Source organism: Ctenopharyngodon idella, chromosome 19 (genome assembly GCF_019924925.1).
Source record: "Ctenopharyngodon idella isolate HZGC_01 chromosome 19, HZGC01, whole genome shotgun sequence".
Classification (NCBI taxonomy): Eukaryota; Metazoa; Chordata; class Actinopteri; order Cypriniformes; family Xenocyprididae; genus Ctenopharyngodon; species Ctenopharyngodon idella.
In genome coordinates this window covers 284446-296486 of record NC_067238.1, presented here as the reverse complement: position 1 = coordinate 296486, position 12041 = coordinate 284446, and the positions used below count along the sequence as shown (strand labels likewise).

The 12041-nt window shown below is 39.5% G+C and overlaps 1 protein-coding gene across 1 annotated transcript; it reads right to left on the bottom strand.

The window, feature by feature from the left end:
* Positions 1–435: 435 nt before the first annotated feature.
* Positions 436–9944, bottom strand: LOC127501036 (XK-related protein 8-like). The gene is made up of 3 exons (XM_051872766.1): positions 9533–9944; positions 7168–7358; positions 436–1332 (listed from the first exon to the last, which is right to left on the bottom strand). Exons 1-3 carry the CDS (start codon positions 9850–9852, stop codon positions 596–598), a joined length of 1248 nt encoding a protein of 415 aa, XP_051728726.1. The 5' UTR covers positions 9853–9944; the 3' UTR covers positions 436–595.
* Positions 9945–12041: the final 2097 nt, after the last annotated feature.

Below are 12041 nucleotides of genomic sequence, written 5' to 3'. Positions count from 1 at the left end.
AAGGTAGAAATAACAATTTAAATTTCTCAAGGACTTTTTCCTCTTAGTAATGTTTGTTTTTCTGCACTCTTCCATGTAAAGCCACCATAACAGACATATGAACATTCCAGAAATTAACATTGTCTGGCTGTATGTTGTATAAATTTGCTCTCTAATAGTCATCCAGAACCAGTAGGTTGGTATAGTTAATATAATTTTGTTGTTGTTTTTTACTGTAAATGTAAGTAAAAAACCTGGCAACTATAGCTGCCATGTTGTTGTTGATGTTTACCATACATTTCAGATTTTTTGCTTTATAGTGTAGTTTGCTCTCCAATAGTCATCCAGAATTGTGTATGATTTGATCACAACTACATTTTAAAAGCTAAAAGCATGGGTAAAAAAAGGATATCTATATTATTCATTCTATTTAGATAATAAAGAGCTAGATCACTGTTTAAAAAGATGAGAACATTTTTATTTTTTTCCAGAAAAATTTTATAAAAGTTGTAGCTATTAAGAAAATAGCTATGTTAGCACAAAACAATGTATTCTGTGTATAAATACTTTTTTAATTACATTTGTTGAATGATAATTACATAAGTTAAACCAAGAACTAGAAGGAGAAATCAGCAGTTATGGCTCTCTCCCTCTTGAGAACACCAGTGACAGGCTGAGTGGGAGCTGCAGCTGTATCTTCAGATGAAGATTCCAGGAAGTCTGAGTCCATGTTATAAAATGCTGAAGCTTGTTTGATATTCTGTTGTTCACTGGTTTTATGTATTTTCTGTTCATCTAAGTTAGGATGTAACCATCTGTAGTATATAATTTTCAATAGAATTCCAGAAACGTACAAACCTAGTAATATCGGGGTCACAATGTAAGGATTTAAGGAGCTCCAACAGCCTGAATATTCAAACACCTTCCAGCACCAGAAGCCCAGCAGCATCAATGTGTCCAACACCATGACACCATAATAGAGAGCATTCTTTAATTTTATGCTTCCTGTTGATACTTTAAACCAGCTGAAGTACCAAATGAGTCCAATAGTCGCTCTGAAGAGCCATTCCCAACCAGGACTTTTCATGTAATCTGTTTTCTGGCTCCAGACCCCTAAAACCAGCAGCATCCACAAAGACAGGAAGTGAGCTATGAGGTACCATGGCAATACACTACAAAAGAGTGCCAGAGCGGTTACACGGGGAATGATCAGCAACAAGTTGCACAGGAAGTAGACACCAGTGGAGATCCAGCTCATCTCAAATTTTTCTTGCAGAAAGGCACGCACAAATGTACGTATGGGAAAAGCTATGGTAAAGACTATTGCAACAGCTGATGTGAGGATTTTCAAACCTGAAAGAAAAATCATTGCATGTTATTAAACAATACCACACAAGCAATAGTGTTCTTCTGAATATGCCAGTGATGCATGCGGCATAATCACAGCCATGCTGATGCTGAGAATGAATCAATGTTTGGAATTAATTGTTTTTTATTCATATATAATTGATCAGCACACAGACTAGCACATCAAATATGGCAAACATGCTTAACACTCAAGAAACAATGAGGTTTGAGCTCACAGTTCTTCACATTTAAAGTCACCATTAAATCAAGATTGACGTCTGATTTTTTTATGCAGAGTTTTCTGTAAATGATTTATGTGTATATATTTTTTTTAAATTCATATGCCTTTAATCTTTCATTTAGTATTCTTTAATCAAGAACTACCTGTCACTCACACAAGATTGAAGCAATCAGCAAACGACAATGATCCAACAATCCAATCAATTCACAAATTCACTAAATCAAGTCCAGCCCTACTTTTTTTTTATTTTTTATCTTGTTTAAGAAGCCAATTCACTTGGATATACAGTGCCCTCCACAATTATTGGAACCCTTAGTAAATATGAGCAAAGGCGGCTGTGAAAATAAATCTGCATTGTTTATTCTTTTGATCTTTCATTCAAAAAATTCACTAGATTGTAACCTTTCATCAAAGTAAAACAATTGAAAGTGGGGGGAAACACATTATGAAATAAATGTTTTTCCCCAATACATGTTGGCCACAATTATTGGCACCCCTAGAAATTCTTATGAGTAAAATATCTCTGAAGTATATTCCCATTCATATTTCATTTTTTTTTTTTTTTTTTTTTTTAGCATACTATGGTGACTAGGAGCATGAAATTGTCCAGCCATGACTTCCTGTTCCACAGGAGTACAAATATGTGTAAACACAAAGGCCAAATTCCCTTAATCATGCATCACAATGAGAAAAACCAAAGAATATAGTTCTGATGTGCAGCAAAAGATTGTTGAGCTCCACAAGAGAAAGTGGCTATAAGAAAAAAAGCTAACACATTGAAAATCCCCATTTCCACCATCAGGGCAATAATTAAAAAATTCCAATCAACTAAAGATGTTACAAATCTGCCTGGAAGAGGACGTGTGTCTAAATCGTCCTAATGCGCGATGAGAAGGAATGTTTGAGTGGCCAAAGACTCTCCAAGGATCACAGCTGGAGAATTGCAGAAATTAGTTGAGTCTTGGGGTCAGAAAGCCTAAAAAAAATTGCCAAACAGCACCTACATCACCAAAAGAAAATCCACCTCGCTCATCCAAAAACAAACTCCAGCATATTCAGTTGTCACACACAACTGGAACTTCAAAAGGGACCTGGTTCTATGGTCAGATGAAAAAAAAAGAAAAAGAAAAAAGAGCTTTTTGGCAGCAAACCCACCAGATGGGTTTGGTGCAAACAGGGATAAAAAGTACCCCATGCCCACTGTTAAATATGCTGCTGGATCTTTAATGCTGTGGGCTCATTTTTTTTTTTTTTTGTCCTGGACATCTTGTTCAGATACATGGCATCATGGATTTTATCAAATACTAACAGATAAAAATCAAAACCTGACTGCTTCTGCTAGAAATCTTATAATGGGCCGTGGTTAGATCTTCCATCAGGACAATGATCTAAAACAAACATCAAAATCAACACAAAAATGTGTCACTGAGCACAAAATGAAGCTTCTGCCATGGCCATCCCAGTCCCCTGACCTGAACCCTAAAGAAAATGAGTGGAGTGAACTGTAGAGAAGAAGCACCAAGAAGAAGCTGGAAATCTGAAGGATCTGGAGAGATTCTGTATGAAGGAATGGTCTCTGATCATCAGGCATTATAGAAGAAGACTTGGAAAAGGACGTTGCAATAATTGGGTGCCAATAAATGTGGCCAACGTGAACTAGAGCAAAACATTTATTTCATAATGAGCTTTTTCCCCATTTTCAATTGCTTTACTTAAATGAAAGGTTAGAATTTTGTGAATTTTTTTAATGAAAGATCAAAAGGATAAATAATGCAGATTTATTTTCACAGCCACCTTTGCTCATATTTACCAAGGGTGCCAATATTTGTGGAAGGCACTGTACATCACAGTAGAGAAGAAGAGAAGAAAGACTCACACAATTTCTGTTCTGTTTTTTCATTTTTTGGTGCTTGATAGCACCAGTTAAAATCCACTTTCTTTATATAAAAAAGAGGTAAAGATCTTCTTTTGTGTTCCATGTAAATAGAAAAATCACAGAATGACATGAGGGTGGGTAAATGATGACAGAATTTTCTTTTTTGGGTTAAAATTATCACTATAAAGTCTGCATTAAATGAAAGTTGCAGTCAAATTTTCGTCCCTATTGTGACATATATCAGAGTGAAATGGCTTCTTGAACAAGAAAAAAAAATATATAGTGCGGAACTTGATTTTGTCCATTGATTGGATCTTGAATCATTGTGGTTTGCTATTGCTGTGATCTCATGATTGACAGGTTGTCCTGTTCTTTTGCCGGTAAACACGTCATCAGAGAAAAGATGAGATGTTGTAAGGGGGGGAGAGTGACTTTTATTAAAGATTACAAGGTAATTAAAATATATAATAATAATTTTCATGAATAAATCGTTTATAATAAATACTGCGGTATTCTATAAAAAAATAAGAATTGTCAAATTTGATTTCATAGTGACTTTAAGTGGTTCAGAGACACATAAGAACTTCTCGGTTACATATGTAACCTTTGTTCCCTAAAGGAGGGAATGGAGACATCTCGTCGAAGGACAGACGAATTGGGATCTCGCTTAGAGGGACCAATGTGCTTCGAGTGTAAACTAACCGAGCCAAGCAACTAAGGAGCCGAGCAAGTGACCCGGACAGCCCCAGCGGTGGCCCAGCAGCTATTGCGATGATGATGATGACGTCTCCGTTCCCTCCTTCAGGAAACGAGGGTTACATACATAACCGAGACATTCCATTTCAGTCAATCACTCTCAACATCTCGTTGAAGGACCAACGAATTGGGATCCTTACCAAAACGCCATAAGTGCTGCCCTTCCAGTTCCCTGCGTAAGCCTCCTGATCCCTCCATGCCACTGGGAGGTAGGATAGGGCTTACACAGAGAAGGCGATCACTGCCCACTCAGTGAACATGGATAACACTGAGAAAACGTGCCCTTTCATGGAAAAGGAACGCTGCGGAGGCCACAGCCTCCACAGGAGGTTCTAAGTGGCAATACACATATGGACTGACCTCATAGGGCCGGGCATACGGAAGTGTCTGAGGTGGCTCTCACCAATAGGAGGAGTACACCAGGCAGAGACTGCAGAGCTGTCTCTGCCAAGGGAAAGACACAGGCTTCCGATAGGAGCTAAACCGTGGACAATACACATATGGGATCCCCTCAGGCTCACTGCATATGAGCACCCAGCCTAGCCCCAGTTCTCAAGGACTCAGCAGATGAAAGGCCTGCCGCCGGACGTGACGAAGAGTGATGGAGGAACTCAACAGCCAAGAGTGATGGAGGAACTCAACAGGGTTTGCCCTCCACAGTAAAGTAACTGCATTTAGGCGCAGCAAGCCGACACTAAGCCAGGTCCGCTCGGTGCTACTACCCCTTTGAGGTGAGAACACAGGAGGATACTAGCTCAACACAAAAGCTATAAAACCTAGTGAACGTGTTAGGTGTCGCCCAGCCCACAGCTCTACAGACATCTGTCAGCGAGGCGCCACGTGCCAGCGCCCAGGAGGATGCAACACAACCTGAGCGGGCAAGGCACGCCTTGTGCTTGGTAACACATCTAGTAGCCAGCCTATGCTTAGGGTGTCATAGGGCAGTGTTTAGGGTGCCATAGGGCAGGGCTCTCTCTTTGAGGTGGCCTGCAGCGGGGTCTGAGTGTGCAGTGCAACACTTACCTGGTTCCATAGTTGGGCAGAGGGTGCATGAGTAGACTTGTTCATGCTCTTGAACCGCCCATTGCTGCTCGCTGGCGACAGAAGAGGAGGATGAAAGTAGTGAGGCTCTTCGCCACCCACTGCTTTCTGTGCCCTCTTGGGACCCAGAGATAGAGAACTGCTCTTTTGTTGAGAATGGGGGTGCCACTGGCTGTGGGGTCAGCGGTGTAACAGAAACAAAACGAAACAAAAGTTTCTCCACCCAGCCCTCCTCCGGGGAAAGGAGTGGTGCGGTCACTATCTCATGAAGAGCTGTTCCCTCCATCCCTGGGTCGCCCATCTCAGGGCCTCTTGCTCTTACGCTTACCGCCTGGTTTTTGTTTGGCGGGGGCCTGACTCCATGATGCTGCTTGGGTGGAGGCTGCTGCGTGGAAGTGGGGGCAGACGAAGGCGGGCACCCTCAGCAACAAGCTGGCTGAGGAGCTGCGGTTGGGTGGGCGCAGCAGCTGACTGCTGGGCAGGATGCACTTGATGGCCTCAGTCTTCTATGCGGCTGAGAACTGCTGGGCGAAGCTCTCAACCGCGTCGCCGAAGAGGCTGGTCTGGGACATGGGGGAATTTAAGAACCGCATTTTGTTGGCATCCAGAGATGGTGCTCCTGGACCACCAAGGTGGACATTGCACGTCCCAGAGACCGTGCTGTGACCTTCGTCGCTCGTAGCGTGAGGTCCATTGCGGTACGGAGTTCTTGGAGAACTTCTGGGTCATGACCACCCTTGTGCAAGTCCTTCAGTGCCTTGGCCTGATAAACTTGCATTAACGGCATAGCGTGTAAGGCTGAGGCAGCCTCCCCACAGGGGCGGGGCACTGAGAACCAGCACGGGCCGCCCCGAGAAACCAATCATCCAACTGGGAAGGCTCCGGACATGGTGAAGCATTCCACACGAGCTCGACCTTCTCGGCAGCCCGGGCAAGCATAGCCATCAACTCAGGGTCTGACTCGGACAATGCTACCATTCCCGAAAGAGGCTACGCAGCTGAGTCATCATCCCCCAAGAGACCTGGCTCACCCTCTGATGCAGCGATTGATATCTAGTCATCAAGGGGAGCGCCGAAGGAAACACATTGAGTGCAAGAGGTGGGAGGAACCGATGGTTGGTTCCTCACCATAATCCTCAAATCATCCATGCAACTGCCTGAAGTAGAACTAGATTGAGGCAGAGGCACAGGAACCCCACCTCTCTTGAGGTATTGGAGCCGTGACCGCAACTCCGAGATGGCCATGCCCTAACAGTGGGAACATGACTCATCCACAAGCGCCATCTCAGCGTGCTTAATGCCCAGACACGTGAGACAGCGATCGTGATCATCTGTTGGCGCCAGATAACAACCGCATCCAGAAACACACGGATGGAATGTCATCTTTAAAAAGACGCAAACTCACACCTGTGCAAGCTATTTTAGGGAAAACACTCTCTTTTTAGTGTTGAAGCACACAGGGGAACCGGCCAACGCGACACTGACAGGGAAAAAGTGTAGCCTGTTCAGTGTGCTCACTCGCAGCTGAAAGATCAGCAGCTCATTGAAGGCACTCACTTTCTGTAGCTGTGAAAACAGCTGTTTGTTTAAAGTAAAGTGGCCACCACTGAAATGCTGTCTCGTCAACATGTAGAAAGTGATTCTTCCCAAAGAACTGGCTTGAAGAAAACAATCCGTAGACTGATAACAGAGCATTCAGAGAATGAACAGCTCAGCTCCGAAGTGAAAAGCTGGTATGCGCTTGGACCTGCTGCTCATTTATACCCGCGCTGTGAGGCAGAGCAGCTGAATGCAATAATCACATGCCAATGTGCATTGGCTCGTTTAGTTTACACTCAAAGTAGATTGACGTTGAAAATGACCGACTGAAAGGGAACTATAATCTGAAAGTAACAAAGATTTGAAGTGTTCTGGATTTGAGACAGACCTGTAATAAGCTCCAGCCCTCCTCTCTGTAAGATTCTAGACATCATAAGTATGAGTTGTGGGGCACTTTCAGAAAATGCCTCAAACATACGAAGCATCTGAAGGTCCAGGTTCAGGTACAGAGCAACACCCTCTGTGCTTCTTCTTTGTTGAAAAAAAAGTGTTGTGGAAATCTCTATCACCCCAGCATACCTGTGAACACAATGTACTTACGTTTACCTAAGCAACATTTAATACAACAAAACTTTACAACAGCCAACAGTGAGGCCACAGTTTGAATTTTGTTCTACATCAAGAAGTAGGCTTCTTGTTTTTTTTTTTAAATGTTTAAACGGTTTGACTTCAAACCAAATCTATTGCTCTCAGTAAGAATAAAGAAAGCTCTGTTTAATTTTGATATTTCACCCAAAAATTACTCAATTTCTGTTATTTACTCACCCTCATATTCTTCGAAACACAAATGACGATGTTTTAATGAAACGAGAACAAACCTCACTGATTATTGCAGAAAATGAAATTTGTTTGCGAGAACAAAACTCTGTTTGCCATATTTTATGTGCTCTATGTACATGTTAAAGGCACAATATGTAATATTTTTGGATTAAGATATCCAAAAACCACTATAACAGTGTTATATATTTTGTTGACTTGTGTACTTACATTATCACAGATGTTTCCAAGAATGTTTAAATCCAAAGAAACCTGCGTTACCCCCGATTTTATAGAAACCATGGAAACATCAAAAACGCTTTAATATATTACATGTTTTATTACACAAGGGAACAACTGTTTGGATACATTTATAGACAGAAAACTGATTTTCCGCAAGTATACATGCTATTTAGCAACACAAGCCATCCAGCATTTATTAATATAATATTCTAATAACAATCTAGCTTATTGCAGTGTGCAACAAGTGTCTCATAGCAGCTGCTGAGTGAACGCACAGAGTAACGTTATAACATCTAATATCTAATATGATAAAACAGTGCTGCATTACCCCACATACGCTTGAGCGGAGGAAGCAGAAACAGCGATTGTGGCATAATAAAAGTTCCGCTGCTCTCGAACCGTGTGTCGCTCTCGTCTCTCATTAGCAATCACTCCAGAGCTCCTGCTCTTCTTCATACTACAGTAACATTTAAAATCTCATCCAAGAACATGATTTCTGCCAGAGTTCCGTAGGATTCTTTTCTGCTGGCTGTGAGGTGAAGATGACAACTCCCATGATTCCACGCTCAATCTCGGCGTCATCAAGCTATGGCTTTGTTTTGAATAGGCGACCTCTATAGCGACGAAAAATTACTTATTGTGTCAGTGTTTATATATGAATAAAAGCCTTAATTAAATCTGTTTATCATATAAAGCAAGACATAAGGGTGAGTAAATGATAAGAGTTTGGGTTAACTATCCCTTTAAGTGTTCATAATTTTATGAATGAATTGCGCTTAATTGTATTGAATTTGCACTTGTATTTGTATTGTACTTCAAATCTTAAAAGTATATTTTAAAAAAATAATAATTTCAGATAATATAATATTAATGAAATAAAAGGCCACTTAAGTGTAATTAAAACTAATATTATTTCATGACTATGTTTAACATACTTAAAGGGATAGTTCACCCAAAAATGAAAATTACCCCATGATTTACTCACCCTCAAGCCATCCTAGGTGTATATGACCTTTTCATGTAATTAATTTTCGTTTTTTGGGTGAACTAACTCTTTTAGTACACTTTTTAAAAGTGCACATTGTAATAACGTCAAATTAAAAAGTTTAACTTTAAAGTACATTTTAAATCATTATGTTTTAATAATATTTTTTGGGCTTTAAAAAAGTATGCTTATTTTGATGTGTTACATACTAAAGTACATGTAAAGTACTTCATTAAAATTTTAACTGTAGTGTGTTATTCAATATTACATTTAAAGTTAATATATTTTATATATTGCTAATTAAAACTTCATTATGACAAATGTGATATTACAAATACATTAAAATACATGACATTCAAGTCAATAGAAATTAAATTAAGGTACATATATTGTAGTTTACCATAAATGCCTATCAGTACATTCGGCAATACACTTGCATATTTCAAAAAACAAAAGAATTATGAAATTACATACAAAGATCTAATTAAGTCCAACTTAAATGGATAAAAAAAAAAAAAAAACTATTTGCATTTAATATAAATTTAATCTATAATGCATTTTCATGTAATTGCAATTAACATGCATTGTGTCTAAAAACATTATATTCTTTTAAAGTAAATTATTTCCATTATAGTAGTCTTTTTAAAAGTATGCTAAAGTGTAGGCTACTTTTTTCCACAAGTGTATTTAAGGAAAATCTGTCACCAACCTGAGGAAGACTCCAAGCTGAAGGAAGTGGAGTGGTTTGATCAGTTTATGCTTGTTTGCAAATGTCTCCACCTTAGTCTCAAGCTTATCCGGGCAATCAGAGTACCAGAGCCAGCTGAACACCTGTAACAATACTGAAGAGCCCAGCAGCAGAAAGATCATCACCGCCATATACACATAGTCCCCATTCTGATAAAATGACACAACAGTCCAAATGTCCAGTGCTACATCCAACAGGAAAAAAAAAAATCCTGTCAAAGTAAACAGGTATTCCAATAAAGAGTAATGAAAAGGGAAGCTCTTCTTCATGATTGAGTTCATTGTGAGAAACCTTTACAGCACAACAAAGTAAATACAAAAACCTCCCTTCTACATGGATATATACACTGTTAAAAAGAAATGAAAGAGAAAGTAAACTTTACACCCACACATAAACTCCTCCCATGTCAACCCAAATGGTTATACTAAAGAAGCTATAATACCTTCTTTTCTACCTTCTTACAATCAGATTCCAAAGAAAATCCACCTCAGGCTGTCGACGAAACTCAGACAGGCAGTCACATGCTTAGATGCTTAGAAACCATTATATAGCGCCTGTTTTCGGGATTCTTTGATGAATAGCAAGTTCAGAAGAACAGCATTTATTTGAAATAGAAATCATTTGTAACATTATGCATGTCTTTACTTTACAGGTCTTTGTTAGGGTGTTCTGAGTGGTTTACAGATCTTTGTTAGGGTGTTTTGTGTGGTTTACAGGGCTTTGTTAGGGTGTTCTGTGTGGTTTACAGGTCTTTGTTAGGGTGTTCTGTGTGGTTTACAGGTCTTTGTTAGGGTGTTCTGTGTGGTTTACAGTAATTGCATTTACATGGAGCATTGTAATCGGTTTAAAAGTCCAATCCGAATGAAAATGCTCCATGTAAACACCTCAATTGGAATAAAAATGCCCAAACCGAATGAAATTGTAATCGGTTTGAGAGGGGTGGGATAAACCTTTCTATAAACCAAACAAAATAAAAATTCTGCCATGTAAACACGTTAAACCGATTACTTTGCATCCACGTCATCACGTCAAGAGGCCAGGGGTCGTCAGAATGCACAATGGTGGTAGCAAAATCAAACTGGAGTAAAACTGAAACAACACATTTATTAAATACACTGAAGGAACTCAGTGTATCATTCCTATGGACCTTCATCCATACACTTCTGCTTTTCAGTGGAAGGAGGGGTAGTATTGAGATGCTCCTTAGAGATGCACAGTCACCAAAAAGGTCAGCTTCCTGCACCCGTCTTTTCCTCATACCATCCAGCAGTAATATGCTACAAATTTCACTCTGTTGCTTGATTAAGAGCAACACTTTACATAAAAATAGTGCGCATAAGAAATAATGAAACTTGGCGGCAAACAAGCTATAGACTAATGTGCGCATGTCATAAAGTCATTCCGATTGAAAGCGCCGGCACATGTAAACACCATACTGGATTAGATTACCGTCTCATGTAAACAGTCCACTGAATCTTTCCATCGGAATGATTTTAATCGGAATGACAAAAAAGTGTACATGTAAACGTGGCTACTGTGTTGCTATAGGGTGTTCTGGGTGGTTTAAAGGTCTTTGTTAGGGTGTTCTGAGTGGTTTACAGTGTGTTGTTAGGGTCTTTTAGGTGGTTTACAGTGCTTTGTTAGGGTGTTCTCAGTGGTTTGCAGTGTGTGTATTTAATACTATGTATTTAATACATAGCCAAAACATTAAATGAAGACCTGTCAAAAAGACCCTGAACAGAACTGTGACAATATCATAAACCATGACGTATTAGATGGCATTCCACATGGCATGACAAGAGGACACATATTTGAAAGAGCTAACCAATTTCTAATTCTCCCGGTTCGTGACGCCATGCGTATGAAAATCAATTATAATGAAACTACAACAACAAACACCAAGTATATTTAATAAAGCACATACAAAAGACCTGAACTGGAAGCAATGCAACCTGTCTTACAGAATACAGAAGTTAAGTTTGATTGATTCTAAATTATGACAAAAATTCCATTAGCATTCTGGAAACACTTTTGACAAATTTCGAAAAACTCGATAGATAACTAAACTTATTACAACATAGATTTATATGTACAAAAAATAGAAATGTTTTGGCAAGATGATTAAATATCGGTCAGTGAACATATTTCTATTCTACATTAAAGAAATGAAAGAACATTCACTGAATCAGATTCCACAATAGCTGTGTTTCATGTGAGTACTACAACTTGTGTGAAGTAAAAAAACAACTTCAATTTGGATCTGTTCCTCACACAAAGCCATAACTTTATGTGATTTGGAACAGAGTTCATATGTTGTAAAAACCACCTTTATGACTCTTGTTGTTTCATATTTTTTGAAGCTTGTCAGCCCACCCATCATCATCAGAAAAGTCATGCGGGTGTGAGTCATGTAAATGAGGACGATTTCATTGAGGTGAACTATTCCTTCAATACAAACAAGAAAATGAAT

Coding starts and splice junctions, on each gene's coding strand:
- LOC127501036 (XM_051872766.1), bottom strand. CDS start 9,852: ATGAACTCAATCATGAAGAAGAGCTTCCCTTTTCATTACTCTTTATTG. Junction 7,359..9,532: donor CAGCTTGGAGTCTTCCTCAG/GTTGGTGACAGA, acceptor TTGTGTTCACAG/GTATGCTGGGGTGATAGAGA. Junction 1,333..7,167: donor AGGGCTGGAGCTTATTACAG/GTCTGTCTCAAA, acceptor TTTTTCTTTCAG/GTTTGAAAATCCTCACATCA.